The 15,779-nt window shown below is 44.5% G+C and overlaps 2 protein-coding genes across 2 annotated transcripts; one reads left to right on the forward strand and one right to left on the reverse strand.

The window, feature by feature from the left end:
- Nucleotides 1–737: 737 nt before the first annotated feature.
- LOC138594601 (E3 ubiquitin-protein ligase TRIM21-like) lies at nt 738–3,068 on the reverse strand. Its single transcript, XM_069665748.1, has 2 exons — nt 2,984–3,068; nt 738–2,792 (listed from the first exon to the last, which is right to left on the reverse strand). Exon 2 carries the CDS (start codon nt 2,783–2,785, stop codon nt 1,142–1,144), a length of 1,644 nt encoding a protein of 547 aa, XP_069521849.1. The 5' UTR covers nt 2,786–2,792; nt 2,984–3,068; the 3' UTR covers nt 738–1,141.
- A 3,685-nt stretch (nt 3,069–6,753) lies between these two features.
- On the forward strand, nt 6,754–14,903 carry gpr137bb (G protein-coupled receptor 137Bb). The gene is made up of 7 exons (XM_069665751.1): nt 6,754–7,293; nt 10,111–10,160; nt 10,291–10,513; nt 11,057–11,206; nt 11,293–11,421; nt 12,213–12,334; nt 13,171–14,903. Exons 1-7 carry the CDS (start codon nt 6,892–6,894, stop codon nt 13,289–13,291), a joined length of 1,197 nt encoding a protein of 398 aa, XP_069521852.1. The 5' UTR covers nt 6,754–6,891; the 3' UTR covers nt 13,292–14,903.
- The last annotated feature ends 876 nt before the right edge of the window (nt 14,904–15,779 follow it).

Genomic DNA, 15,779 nt, shown 5'->3' on the forward strand with positions numbered 1-15,779 from the left:
CTTTTCCAATGCTGTGTCATTAGTTTGTGATGTCGTGAACACTGGGACTGTGAATAAGACGAGACGGGTTCAGTGGGTTCAGCAGCTGCCGGCTCCACAGAACAAGAAAAAGTTCCCAGAATCCTCGCTGAGCTTTACAATATTTATGTTCTGTCTGGATGCATTTAGTCCTGGCAGTGCAGCAAGAAGCACTTTGGTGTGCTACAAATTCTTAGCGTTACTATTAACAGCTCAAGTTAAACCAGCTGCAACTGTAAACTAACGCCAGCCACTTTTTAATCATGACCAAGTATGGGACAGTGTTTGATAAAGTGATCATTTTTATGTAACTTGACATGTTATTACAGGACGTGGTGGAAGAAGATGATTAGATTAATATGAAATAATTATAAATTATAATTATAACACTTTATTACAGTTAAAATCCTACCCTCAGGATCCTGCTTTAGTAAGATGCAGAAGTATAGTTAAAGTTTTACAGTAAAAGAACCTTTCAGCTAAATGTTTTTAACACAATGACTCCGGGTCTTTGACGGGAGTTAGAGGTCTAACTGTCCGTGTGAGGGTGTCTGGACACCGGGCTGCTCGGTACAGGAACAGAGCAGGTAAAGGTGGTTTGCATAAATCGATCACTAAAGTATGTGGGTTCAGTGATCACCTCTCTGTGTAGAACAGGTTTCACTGTTGGAGGTCAAATAAAGTTAGCTTCAGTCACGGCTAACTCAGGCCTTGTGCTCAACTCAGAGTTTATTTGACAGGTTTCTGTTTATAAAATCACATATTTACACATTTCTTTGACTCATAATCACCTCACCAGAATATAAAAGACAGAGAAGCTTTAAAAAGTGATCAATCATTAAACTAAACTCCACAGTCTGTCTGTCGATTCACTCCTGGTATAAAAGTAACAGCTGATAATCTCATAATAATCTGTACTCTCTGTATTCTAAGCTGCATAACAAAGTTCATCAAATCAATGTTACTGATATTTATTGGGATAAAAAACCTAAACAGTTCATTGTAAATCAATGACACGACAGGAAACAGATTCTGTTAAAAACAAGATTTAAAATCAATGTTGTTGCTGCTAAATATGAACCTTTGATCTCGTGAAAAACAATAAATGAAATAAGAAATATGATTATTTTACAGAGACAGGAGAGATGATCAGAGGGGCAGAGTTTTCTCCTCCATCATAAAGACAGGGACTGAAGTATGGGAGGAGTTTCTCTGTGAAGGAGCAGTCAGTAAAGGAGTAGATCAGAGCTGCAGAGTCTACGTCACAGAAGGAGACCAGACCCTCCTCATAATCCACAAACACCCCCACCTTCTCAGGCGGAGACTTCAGAGAGAGACGGACTGCAGGGTCAGCACCAGCTATGTACTCATTTCTGTTTCTCAAACATGTAGACCAGATACCATCCTCAGGTATCAGTGTGATGTCTCCCTTCCTGTTGATCGACTCTCTGACCACTCCTAAATCCCACTCAGTCTTTCCTTTAACCTGAACCTCGAAGTAAAATCTGCCTGAAGAGAAACTCTGCTTTGCTAACACAAAGATATAATCAGAAAATCTCTCTGGATTGTCTGGAAGCTTCTTCTTCACATCACCATGATGAACTTGTTTTCCATCATCAGACAGGATGAGTTCAGGATGTGCTGTATCAGGATCAAGAGTCACATCCGCTGCATACTGCTGGACCCTCTTCAGCTCAGCATCCAGCAGCTTCTTCATCTCTTCACTGAGTGTCTCCTCCAGCTGAGCCACAGCTCTCACCACAGTCCCCTCATATGACTTTGGGCTGAAGGTGACCTCTGTCCAGTCTTTGGGTGGTGGCTCGTTGATGTTTAGGGACTGGACTCTCTGGAGAAGATGGAGGTGGTCTTCAGAGCGTGAGAGTTGCTCCACCTCAGAGCTTCTCTTCTTCAGCTCAGAGATTTCCTGCTCCAGCTCCTTGATGAAAGCTTGGGCCTGTTTTTCTCTTGTTTCCTGCTTCTCTTTGATCGTGTCCGTGAGCTCGGCCTGGCCTCTCTCAACAGACTCCTTCAGAGCGGTGAAGACTCGAACACCTTCTGCTATCTCTCTGTCTGCATCTTCCTTACTGAGGTCGACTGAGCGTTTGACCTCGTCAATCTTCAGGTGTCTCTTCTGGATCATCTGCTGAATGTCAGCCTCTGTCTTCCCCAGCTCGGCCTTCTTCTCTTCATATTCTTCCTTCAGAGGAACAAACTCATGTGTCTTGTGGTCTAAAACAGAGCAGAGCATGCAGACACACGTCTGGTCGGTCTTACAGAACAGCTCCAGAGGTTTATCGTGCTTCGTACACATCCTGTCCTCCAGGTTCTCCACAGGGTCGATCAGCTGATGTCGTTTCAGACGTGAAGCTGTCAGGTGAGGCTCCAGGTGAGTCTCACAGTAGGAGGCGGGACAATCTAAGCAGGACTTCAGGGCCTTCAGTTTGGTTCCAGTGCAGACGTCACAGAGAACTTCTCCTGGTTTGGACACTTGTTGCTCTGAGCTGCTGCTGCCGGCTTCCTGTTGAGCTTTGTCTCTGAACTGAGCGACCATCTCAGAGACGAAGGTGTTGACCCTCAAATCAGGTCTTATAGTAAAAACCTCTTTACACATGGGACACTGGCACCTGTCGCAGGTGTTCCAGTGTTCAGCGATGCAGCTTTTGCAGAAGTTGTGTCCACATGGTGCGGTGACAGGGTCAGTGAATACATCCAGACAGATGGAGCACAGAAACTGGTCTTCAGACAGAAGACTGCTGGCAGCAGACATCTCTACACTGAGAACAGAGGTCAAAGCGTTATACAGCGTCCTGTTACACATGTATTTATCTTTAACATAAAGAAATCAAAGAATGATAACTGCTCGTCATGTTTCACTTCATAAGAAATCCATCTGACCCGTGTTATCATGGAAAGAGTGTTGCGTTCATGCTCGTTCTTAAACACAGTAAATGTCAGCTGTACTCACCGGTATTCGGGTCACTTGTTGAGAAAGAGCTGACGGCCGTAGTTGGATCTTTCTTCACACAGAAACACTGAGTCTTGTCTCGACTTCAGCTCTGACAAAAGTTTAGTTTCATTTCAGGACTGTGACGTCGATGTTCTCCTCCTTCCGGCGTCGCTCCGCCTCTCGTGCAGCTCAGTGGCTGCTTCCCAAGTCTCTTATTTGATAGCTCCTCGCTCCTCGCTCCTCGCCCGAACCGGAAGTAGTTCCGGAGCCGCCATATTAAGGACCGTCTCAAAGCTCTTATCGCTGCTCGGAGGAGCGAGGAGCGAGGAGAGAGGAGGGAGTTCCGAGGAGCGATAAGCGAGGATACACGAGAGCAGCCTCCACGGAAGTCTTTTACTGGCCGACACGCCCCCTTATTACAGATCAGTCAGTGATTGGACGCTGCAGCAGATCGGACTCATGTGAAACTTCACAACATCACCGGAGTTTCATATCGCAGAGAGGAAGAAGCGGACCTTAAAATAGACTTAACAGGGCGCCTTGAAACCGACTATAAACAACGTCGGTATTATGAGTTGGTATCTGACAACCTGAGATCGTTTAGAACGAAATATTGATCATAACTTGTCGTAAAATATATAAAATGCAGTGAATAACTGAAGATTTGATTTGTTTTCTGAGTCAACATCTGAGTAGAAATCATCTAAAAATTAAAAGTATCAAAAACAGATTCATTTCTATTAAATGTAATCTAAAGAAATACCTCTCGTCATGATCAGTTAGTCCCCTGCTAACTTTTATTACAGATGAATGAATGAATTCAGAGGGAGCAGGAGAGTCTCTCTGTCAGCAGGTAACACTTTTTACGTGTGAGCGTGATCATCAGTGAGGTCGGGTTTGATCAGCGTGACGTGATTTCTATTTATCCTGAAACTTTTAGCCTAATCAATAATGTTCATAGTTCATGAACAGACAGTATTTGGGCTGATTAAATAATTAATTCAGATCAGATGATCAGTGATCAAAAATGTTTATAATGAACAAGTAATATAAAGACACAGTGCTTTAGGAAATGTCCGTCTGGCTCTGCAGCAGGAACACAGACTGCAGCCTGTTCTTCATGTGCAGGTGTTTGTTACACAGGTAACAGGTTACAGAGAGGAAACACTGTTACTGTGCGTTTTATTAGAATGAATACAGAGCACATGTGTGCAGACACAAACAGCTGTTAAAGCAGACTGACAGCTGATCCAGCGGTGATCAGCTGACGCGATCATCACAAACGGACGTCGCAGCACGTGACGCTTCATCGGAAAGGACGTCTCATGTCTCTTAAAAACAATCCCTCGTTTCCTCTCTCCTCTCTTGGTTTCCTCGCGTCTCTCCATGCATCTCTGGTGGGAGGGACTAAGACGTAAGTGAAGGGAACATGGATGCAATTTAAGAGACTTGGGAAGCAGCCAAAGTGTGAGGTTTGATTTCCTCAGCCAGGGTTCATCTTAACTGAGGGAGGAGTTTGACTGCTTTTAACTTGTTTATTCTGAAGTGTGACTTTTAAAGATGTTAATTCCGAATGCAACAATAAAACGTTCGAGTCAGCACAAAACAACAGTGTTCCTCAGCTCTGCCACAATCCTGCAGTCAGTCCGCACTTTTCATTTCTAACTTTTCTTGTCGCAATTGTATTTCCTTCTTTTCTACTGTCGATGAACTTTGCACTGACTGATATGCGCTGCTGTGAGCGCCTCTGGTGGAACAGGAAGAGAACACAGCCTACGTGATTTGAAGTAGAAGATTCCAATTTCAAAATAAAACACCTTCCAAAGAATTTGTTCGGATGCATTGATCAAATGTTTTATTAAAACTCAGTATAATATTTATGATGATCATTCGCACAGTCTGGGCTGCAATTAAAGATAAGTTCAGAATCAGAATGAGCTTTTTTAAGTATTCGACAGTTGTGTTTTGGTAAAACAGTAGCTTTACATGAAACACAGATGATGACGTAATGAGGGGGTGATGACGGCCTTGTGATTTTGAGACTCTTGCCTGTTGTTCTCCATCGCTCTCTCTTCTCTTAGTTTCTGTTTCTCCTTTACATTTACATAAAGATCAACAGCCAAAATGAATGAATAAATAATCCCATTTCATAAAGGTTCTTTGACTCCTAATACATACAAAATGGGACCTCAATAGAGTGACAGATTATTTATTTTGAAAATTGTAACCGGAAGTAAACAATTTCCGTTCTGCTAACTTCATGCTGACGGGAGACGCCGGTGAATCTTCAACAGAAACAGCGATTACGTCGCGCTCACTTTAAAGCCACCAGACTCCATTGACAAAAACACGAATTTTACCTCACAGACCAAATGAGAAGTTGGTAACTGCTGCCTTAATCTTTTAGGTTGGTTGTGTTATTGTGTGACTCAGGTGTTGTAAACGGTTGGTTCAGATTCAACACAATATTTGTGTGACACATATTAACATTAAGAAATGACTAAGCAGCAGTAGACCAGCTCATGACTTGTTTTACAACTTAAAATCAGTGTTTTTCTGAATGGAGTCTGGTGTGTGTGCAGAGAGCGATGTAACGTCTGTGTGTGGTTGAAACAATCATCTTCCTCTGTAACAAAAAGGTCTATCTCTGTAGGGATCCTTTCTGTCATGTTGTCACACACTTAGAAGAACAATCTGAGCCTGTCAGTGGAAACAACAAGAACTTTTAGTGGACGACCTTTGACCCATCAATGATTATGTTGCAGCCATTACAGCCTGTTTCACTGCTGCAGGATGAACACATCTATTGAATAAAACTTTTTGTTCCTATTTGTCATTTAAACCCAAAAAAACTAAATATCAAAATGTGACAATGATTCACAAATACACGAATGACCCTTTAAGTTTACCGAACATGAGTAAATGTAATTAGCTGTACTTTCTGACCACTTTTATGTGCTTCATCCTCTGGCCTTCATACTGAACACATACACTCAGAGAGCACAGTGTTTTATCTGGAGGATTTTTAGTTAGTTATTGTACATTTAAAAAAAGAATATACATATGAAGAGCTGCAGCATGGAGCCAAAGGTGACAAAGATCAGCGTTCAAATGACTTTACTCTCCGCTTCAAACCGACGTCGTCTCCCAGCACGAGAGCAGAGCGCTGATAAAGAAAGAGTGTTTCTTTGTCGTCAGCGTGTGAAGCCGAGCTGCACAGCATCTTCTATTATCTAATAACCTGCCTGTTATGTAAAGGCAGGGAGGAGAGACTGCAGAGGGAGGGGGAGGAGGGAGGGCCGGAGTAGTTAGACTGATATCAGGGTCGATACCGGCCGTTCATTCACAGTGCCGCAGTGTGTGTGTGCAACAATGATCTTGATTAAGATGCTGCCTTTCTGAAGCTTCCATCGAACGCTTCATTCATCCAATTATCCGTTTATCAATCACAAAAATCATCTGTATCAGGCTAATACTGTCCAATACAAACTAGTATCAGTCAACGACGCCTGTATGATGCTGCTGTGACACTGTGTGTGTGTGTGTGTGTGTTTGGTGGGTGGGACCACACACATCCAAGCTTACCTCTCTCTCCTTCTAGATCCATCTCTCTACCTTCCTCTCCGCTCTGCAGCATCCCTCCTCCTGCTCAGCCAATCTCCTGCTGGTGATGTGGTCATGTGACCGGCAGCCACCAATAGCTCTCCACCAGGCACCGGCAAGAAGAGGGGAGTTGCCTCTCCTCCTCCTCCTCCTCCTCTCTGTGCGTCAGACTGTGTCTGGAGGAGAGTCGATGGATGTGGCCGATCCGTCTAACGAGCTGAGACACGTTTTTTCTTCTTCTTCTTCTTCTCCACCCGGGGATCTGCTGCTCCAGCTCTAACCCCCCACCCTCCCTCCCTCCCTGTCCTAGGGAACTCACGGGGATGAATGGGGAGGCGATGGAGGGGAACCCGGCACAGGAGCAGCAGCATGCCGGTAATGGCTCCCACCTCCCTCCCCCTCCCACCATCACGCCGGCCATCCCTCCCTACGTGAAGCTGGGTCTTACCATCGCCTACACCATCTTCTACTCGCTGCTCTTCGCCTTCGTCTACGCCCAGCTCTGGCTGGTGCTGCGATACCGACACAAGCGCTTCAGCTACCAGACGGCCTTCCTCTTCCTGTGTCTGCTGTGGGCCGCCCTGCGCGCCCTCCTCTTCTCCTTCTACTTCAGAGACTGCGTGACCGCCAACGCGCTCGGACCCTTCGCCTTCTGGCTGCTCTACTGCTTCCCCGTCTGCCTGCAGTTCTTCACGCTGAGCCTCATGAACCTCTACTGTGCACAGGTGAGCGAGGGGGGGCTGGTACTGGTGCTGGTGGAGCAGGTACTGGTGCTACTGGTTGCATTCAGTCTGCTCCACAATGTTCTTTAAAGCCCAACAGAACCGCTTTAACTTCTCTGCCTGCTGCTGTGATGTCAGAGTGTACTGCTGGGCGTGTCAGTGCACTGTGACATCACTGTTGGGTGCGGCTACAGGTGCACATCTGGCCACACCCACCAGTTATGCAATAGTTTTGATACTTTCAAAAACTGGTAGATTAAACAGGGTTTTTCAGTGTCAGATGACTTTAACCTCTACAGGTGATCAGGCTAAACAGGAAGCGGACGGACTCCAAACAAAGCCAGAGCAAAGACACAGTGACGCATCATGTGACGCAAAAGTTGAGTTTATGCAACTGCAACAGGAAGCAGGAGTGTTGGCTTCCTCCTGACGTCCTGGCGCTGCATCAGAGAAAGTCTCAGCTCCACCTGGATCCAGACGTTTGACTCGTTCAAAGATTCAGACGTGGTTTTGTGCTCATTGACGAAAGAAGGAAACCAACCGGTCAGAGACTGATGGGTTGGTTTAAGAAGGGAGACATCCTCTCTACAAAGCTACGTAGCTAATTAGCAACAGCAACAGGAAAAAGCAACAAAGATGTGTTAGCTTGGAAGAGACGGATGCAGCAGCTTCGGTTGTTTTTAACTTATATAAATAGCAAGTCTTAAATGAGCCGTCTCTTTCCCTCGTTACTTTGGGAACGGTTTATCAACCAGCACACTTCGTCTCTACCTGCGAGGTTCGGGAGTATTTCCCTGACATGATGCTCCTGTTCCATCACTTAACAGGAAATAAAAGTGGTTTAGCCTCGACGAACTATTTCAAACAGCTTTAGACTTTTTCTTCTGGTCGCTTCCTGTGGTGTCGTTGTGAGACGTGTAAAGATTAAAACCAACACGTCTACTTTTTCACCGCTATGTTGTCGACAGTTCTGCCCAAAGCTGCTGCTGTGTTTTTCCTGCACATCAAGCGAAACATTTCATCTGAAGGACACTTTTCTTGTTGATAAGTTGAGCTTGGAATCAAACCACCGATTCTTTTATTCCTGGCCTGCTCACTCCACCGCCGGAGCGTCAGCCAGCCCTGCAGTCACTCACCAATCTGAGGGTCTTTATTTTGGGGTAACAAACCCGAGAAGAAGCAGCGTAAACTCATCTTCCACGATCATGTGCAGGGCCCGAGTGTTCACGGGTAATCTGATCAGATTACAGCGATCAGGTTCGATCAAATCTTGAGAATGAACAAAAAAAGATTCTCAGATCAGATCCGGTAATCCAGTCCAGCTTTTTATCCTGACAAAACAACCTCTGAGTAGGATTGGGATAAAAAAAACGGATCCCGGTTGTTCTAAAGATTTCATCTGGATCAGAAGGATCCGGGTTTGGAAATATAATCCATCTAACCTTTATCCAGACTTTTAGTAAAGTAACTGGATTGGATGAACCTGATCCAGACAGACTTTCAGGATGACCAAATCCAGATGACCAGAGCTCTAAATGGGACTGTGCACTTCACACTTTGTCCACAGGGGGCGCCAAAGTCCACACGCTGAAAGCTCCTCACAGCTGCTTTAAATGAATGTTTGATGTTGATGCTGTTTGGTGGATTATTTTAAGGCCCTAACATCTACTTTATCTACTATGTCTCTGCATTTATTCAGCAACTCAAGTGAACAATATAATCACATGTACACTCTAAACTATTATATATATATACTATATATATATTTTGACCAAGTGTGTAGTCCTGAAGTCCAGCCTGAATCCTCCTCTGCTGGGATCAGGATCATCCTGACGTTCCCAATCCTGCTCTAAAGTTTGAACACAAGCTGGAGGTTTGATCCAGAGAGAAACAAACCTGGATCAGCTGCTCTGATCCCATTTCAGAAGCCTTTTTTCTTTAGAACAACCTGTTCTCAGGATTGGATCCTATCCGCCAGGTAATCCAACAGGATTACCTTTGAACAACCGGGGCCCTGATCCCATCAGAGGGAGGATTCAGGCCGGACTTCAGGAGCTAAATGTGAAACGTAAACGTTTAAGGTTTTACATCAAGGTTTAGTCCGGATTAGAGATTTGGAAATCCACTTTATTTCTATCCAGGATCAGCTAAACTTTCTTTATCCCAGTTTTTCCAAAAAACAATTTTTTCCACAACCCGAATGTCTGCATCACCTGCCGTGTCGCTGTAACAAATCAGCAACTCAAGAGCGAAATATTAAAATGTCTGAAGTATCAACATCATTGTAGAAGTGGTGTTTTGTTTCACCTACTGTAGTTTTATGACATTTCGTCCCTGTAATCCCGCCGGAGTCCTCCCCGGTGCCGGGATCAGGATCATCCTGATGTTCCCAATCCTTCTCTAAAGTTTGAACACAAGTTGGAGGTTTGATCCGGATAAAAGATTACCTGATGTTATCTGATCACGTAATCCTTTTTTTGAGCAACCTGTTTCCAAAATGTGATCCTATCCGATAGCCTTAACCCGATCAGATGCACAACTGGGCCCTGGATTTGGGAATCCTGAAAAGTCTGTATCTGGATCAGGTCGATCCAATCCAGTTTTACTGGACCCGGACCAGGACAACAGGAAGAAGGATTATCTGATCCTGGATAGCAAAAAAAGGGATTTTATAATCCGGATTTCTCTGATCAGTTTAAACTCTTTGAACATCGGGCCCGGGCTTTGTTGCTGTCAGTGTGGCTCCAACGATTCTCAACGTCAAAGATTAAAACAATCTGTGCTAAAATGTGTAATCAGTCTTTTGTCTCCACAAAACAGGTTTACTTCAAGGCAAAGTCCAAGTACTCACCTGCCCTGCTCAAGTACAGGTAACTCCTTCCAACAGCTCACACACAAGTTCCTCATGTTCCTCACTGAAACTCAAAGTGCATCTAAGAATGAGACAGTGGACACTGTGCAGAGATCTTTCAGAGTCTCTCTCCCCGTCTCTCCCTCCAGACTCCCTCTGTACCTCGTCTTCTTGGGCGTCAGTCTTCTCTTCCTCGTGGTCAATCTGGTCTGCGCCCTGCTGGTCAAAATGACCGCCGCTGACGTCAAGACCATCGTCCTGGTGAGGGTCACCATCAACGACAGCCTGTTCGTCCTCTGCGCCGTCTCGCTGTCCGTCTGCCTCTACAAGGTGGCCAAGATGTCGCTGGCTAACATCTACCTGGAGTCAAAGGTAAAGTCCTGTGCAGCCTGTGCAGGATTTCACACAATAGCACCAAAACTTAAAAACCTACCATTGGAATCGTTGGAGAGAGTATGAGTATTCCAAAATCCTGCCACAGCACATAAGGTGTCCCTGCTTGCACTGAGATTTGCTCTGCTTGTGCTCAAAAAGAGCAAGAGAAGTAACGCAAGCTGAAGATGATTCCTTAGAGTTAAAAATAACCGCCCATTCAGGACGCTCAAAAAGAAAGGGATCATTTCATTGGTCCGTGGTACACCTGACATTCTATTGGTCGGGGTATTGTTGAAAGGGTTTTTGCAACAACGAATCAGAGAGCAGAAATCTGAGAGGGGGCATTTCAGGAAATCTGTGCAGACGACATGTCTGAGCACGAGCAGGGACTGTGTGAGTGCGAGGGCAGGGCTTGGAGGGAAAACCCAACGAAGAATGAACATGAGGGATCCTGATAGTCCTTGACAGAAGGACATTCCAGGACACAACATGTTAAACTGAATAAAAATGAATTATGATGAATGACACCTTTGTGTGCAGGGGACGTCGGTGTGTCAGGTGACTCTGATCGGCATCATGGTGGTGCTGCTGTACTCGTCGAGGGCCTGTTACAACCTGGTGGTGCTCGCCCTCACCGACATCGAGACCATCAACTCCTTCGACTATGACTGGTACAACGTCTCAGACCAGGTGACGCGTTCATTGAGACGTAAAATGGCCTCAGAAGTCAGGAGTTTGAATATGCCTTGACCTTTGACCTGCGTTTTTTTCCCCAGGCGGACTTGCGGTCGTCGCTCGGAGATGCCGGTTACATCGTGTTCGGCGTGATTCTGTTCGTCTGGGAGCTGCTGCCCACCTCGCTGGTCGTCTTCTTCTTCAGGGTCCGACGGCCGCCTCAGGAAAGGGTCAGTGGTACTGGCGGGGTGTGGTGACCTCTGACCTCTGCAGTTCTTGCAGCTGGTTGTTTAGTTAGCCGTAGCGTGGCTGTAGGGAAACTGAAACATGTAAACAAATATTGGATGAACATGAATTTGTGACATTGGTGGTCCAAAGAGGATGAACTGTAACAACTTCCCTCTAGCGCCATCGTCAGGTCAACATTTTGATGTGTCCAAATACCTGCAGAGCTAATGACATTCCCTCCGCCTCAGCTGATCCTTGTGCTGACTGCTAATTAGCTAATGCTAGCATTCTGGTAAACATTGTGTCTGTGAGTATTATGGCATGCTAATGTTAGCATTTAGCATACCCTCACAGAACGATCACATAACTGTAAACTCTTTGTCTTGACTAACTCTGGGAGGAGTCAGGCTAGCTGTTTCCCTCTACTCCCAGTCTTTATGCTAAGCTAAACTAAGCTAACCACGTGCTTACTCCAGCTGTAAAGTTAGAGATGTTTGTAGACTTTGTGTTTACAACTAATGTTAGCATGCTAATAGGCTTAACTAAGATGGTGAATATAGTAAACATTATGCCCTCAAAACATCATGTTAGCATGCTGCTATTAGCTCAGGTGACAGTATCACAGCTTACAAGTGCAGATAGAGCTGCTAGCATGGACTTTTCACTGCGTCGCAGAATCAGTGTGTAACAAACAGCAGCAGCACTGATGGGTGCGCAGACATCTTGTCTACCTGGCTGCACTGTAAACGCTGAACTGTAACAATCGTCATGGATGATGCCTCGTTCTCCACAGAGCACTGCTGGGATACCGAACCACGTTCTCTCCTCCAGAGGATACTTCTTTGACAACCCCCGTCGGTACGACAGCGACGATGACCTGGCGTGGAGCATCCCTCCCCAGAATGCATCAGCAAGGTACGAGCATCATCACCACGTCCCTCTAGTAGTGGAATGCAGTTTTGTTACAGCAGCTCTGATCACGGTTTTATATTGACAACGGATAACTATATGTAATGTGATCAATCTTTGAGCTAAGCTAAGCTAACCTGTAGCCTTTAATTAGGAAAAAGAACAAAAGTGTTATCCTCATAAACTTCAGAATTATAATTAGTATATATTTATTTATTAACGCATTGATGTGTTCATCACTTTATGTTGCAGCTGGTCAAATTTTAAACCCTGCTCGCACCTGAGTTTCCAACAAGGAATCAATAAAGTCTCATTTTATTTTGACAGATAATATTTGTATTTTTAATTTGAGTCTAAACACATGATGACAAAAGTTGTCAAATAAAGTTCAGTAAAAAAAACATTATCGCGATACTTCGGTCACAATACGATATTATTGTAACATTTAAACCTGGCGCTGTAACATATTTGATATATTTCTGTAACAGAAAAATATTTACTGTTAAAGTGAAATCAAATAATGTCTCCATCTTTGTTGTGACCAACAACATCCCACCAATCCTACTGAATCTCCTGTAAATACAGAAACATAACGAAACGTTTGTTTTTAACGTTCCAGAAGCACAAAGTAACTTTTATTTGCAGTCGTGCCGTTATGAATTAAAATACAATAGACACAGTTTTGCAACACAGAGCGATATTATGATGTAAACAAATTACTAACACAAACAAGCACAATCATGTAGAAAGTGTTCAGTTGAATAGAGGGAGGATACTGCAGTGAAGTAAAAGCAGTAGAAACGTTGTCACTGGAACATAACCGTGTTTGGTCTCACATGCAGCCTCTCCTCCGACTGCTACGACTGGGGCAGCCGCCACAGCAGCTTCACCGTCCACACCAACGGGGACGAGCAGCGCCTGACCGCCGCCGCCGCTGCCGGAGAGCTCCACCCTTACCCATAATCCCTCTCTTCACTGTACAGCATCACTCTGCACTTTGACACCGATCAGTTATTGTGTTTTTTTATCATCACTGACGTAAAAGTTTGTAGAAGAGAAAAGAGCAGAAAGTTCAGCAGGGCTCCTACATGGGTCAGGGCGTTCACAACGCAAGATACTGACGCTGCAGCGCCCCCCTCAGGCCACTCCAATACAATATAACACTACAGCATCGTTAGGTATAATATTCTGGTGTGTGATTGAAGTCAGAGGTTAAGTCAAAAATATAAAAAAAACTGATCCGCACACAGCATTTTGACTGTAATTGCAAGTGTTAGTCATTGACTGTATATAGACAGACAGACAGACAGTACATGTCCCATCTGTTAACATGGAGGAGGCGGGCTTTATGACCTATACTGCAGCCAGTCAGCAGGGGGCGACAGAGAGGGTTTGGCTTCACTTTAACTGTTCGTTCACACCGAAGGCGAATGGACGCGAACAAAGTCAATGCACTGATGCGAGTAGACACGAATTTGCGTCAGGCAGCGCGAATGACGCGATGCGAATGACGCAAATTTACATGAGTTGAAAAAATGTAACTTCCTCGGCGAAGTCGCGTCACATGGTGTCGCGAAAGCCTATTAACATCGAGATTCTCCTGGCGCCATTGGTAACCATGGAGATAAGCCCCGCTTCCTCTCCTCCATTCCGGAAGCGAAGGACGAATATTCGCCTGTTATCTAAACGTGAAGTTTGACCCGGCGGTCAAACTCACATGAGTAACGCGAGGCGAATATTCACTTTGCCTTCATGTCGGCCATGTTTTCATACAGTCTGTGGTGTGAACGCACTTCACACTAACAGTGCAGGAGCTCTGCTTCATTTACAGACCTGCAGTTTGTCGACGATGTTGTGATGAATGTTTCAGAGACGACTCAGAGGGTCTCACCGACTGTAAAAACAGACTTTAGATTTAGACACACATTTTAAGACAATTTGAAACTTTAATAAAAGTTCATTAAGTTTATTCTTTAACTTTAAACTGAAGCTTTTGAACGAATCAAACTGTCCCGACTGATCTCTGAAAACACTTCTTCTGACGTGTTTGACTGTAAGAGACTAAAGTGTGTAACAGTGAATCCATCATGAAACAAAAACATGCACGTTTGTTGATTAAAGAGAACATCCTGTAAATATCCGTCACCAGACAGCTGAAGACCTCTGTGCTGTTTTAATGTTCAACTCAAAGTATCCAAAAATAACGAGTGACTTGACCCTGGGATGAGTTTAACTTGACTTGTTTTTAATTGTAAAAAATTAATTTCTGATTTCCACATTTATGAAAACATCTGAAGAAATGAAGGTGATAAAAAAAACGTCACTTTCTTCACCTCAGTTTTGTGACCTCAGCTTTTTGTTGATGTTTCAGTAACAATGTTCAGAAAAGTTTAAGCTCTATATTTCTAACAGACGCAGGTTTTGTAAGATATTTGTACAGCTGCAGAGTCTCACTCATCGTGAATCTATTGACTTTTTGTTTGTTGTTTGTGTGTTTGTGACGTGACGACACAGAGAGAAACACTTCAATAAAAAAAATCTGATTTCATGAAAACAAACGAGTCATTTAATAAACGAGTGAAGTCAACGGTTAAAACATTCATTAGGGAGTGTTCATGATACCTGCTAAACACGGGTTAGCATGCCGACGTTAGCATAGCCTCAAAGAGCAGCTAGCATTACTTTAGACCGTTTTGTTGAACTGTTAACTGAGCCAAGCGAGACGTTTCCCGCTGCTCCCGGGCTTAATGCTAAGCTAAGCTAAGCTAACCACGTCCTGATCCCAGCTCTAACTTTGAGGTACTCTTGGTCAGCTCCTTGAGGCTGACCAGTGCCCAGTGTGATGAGCTGTTAGCTCGGATCAGTACCAGGATTTCTCTGATGGACACCAACTACCCACGTTCTGTTTCAGCTGTGGAGCGCCTGTCCATCTGTCTCACTGAGTGACAGTTTCACTGTATCTATCAGGTCACAGGTGGGCTGAGATCTGTCTCACTACAGCGCTATGAAGCCACAACAAACAGATGTTACTGAGATTTAATGACGATAAACAGGCTGAGAGGATGCTGAGAGAACTACATCAGGAGGCAGGTTTGTAAAGAGGCTGAGTTCATGCTCTGTCAGGTCTGTCTGTGAGACGACAAGAACACGACTTTAAAATGAGTGTTTTTTGAATGGGGTTTGGTTTGACAGTTTTCTGACGCAACTTCAGGACATCAGGAAAATCTGATCCTGACACCGTGTCAAAATAAGTTTTTAAAATAAATAATAGTTTGTTTTACCGGTCTTGCTGCTGACTTTGTGCGTGATCTCATCGAGCTTTACTTTTGATCTGAACTCACCTTGACATACCGTTGGACCAGCTGTATATGAGCGCTCCATAGTGCTACTCGGCCGTCTTCAACACAGACATGAGACTAACATTCCTCACACAGAAGGAGAGTATGTTTAA

This window comes from Semicossyphus pulcher, unplaced genomic scaffold (assembly GCF_022749685.1).
Source record: "Semicossyphus pulcher isolate SPU_LCO1_2020_fin unplaced genomic scaffold, fSemPul1.0.p SCAF_17, whole genome shotgun sequence".
In the NCBI taxonomy this organism is placed as follows: domain Eukaryota; kingdom Metazoa; phylum Chordata; class Actinopteri; order Labriformes; family Labridae; genus Semicossyphus; species Semicossyphus pulcher.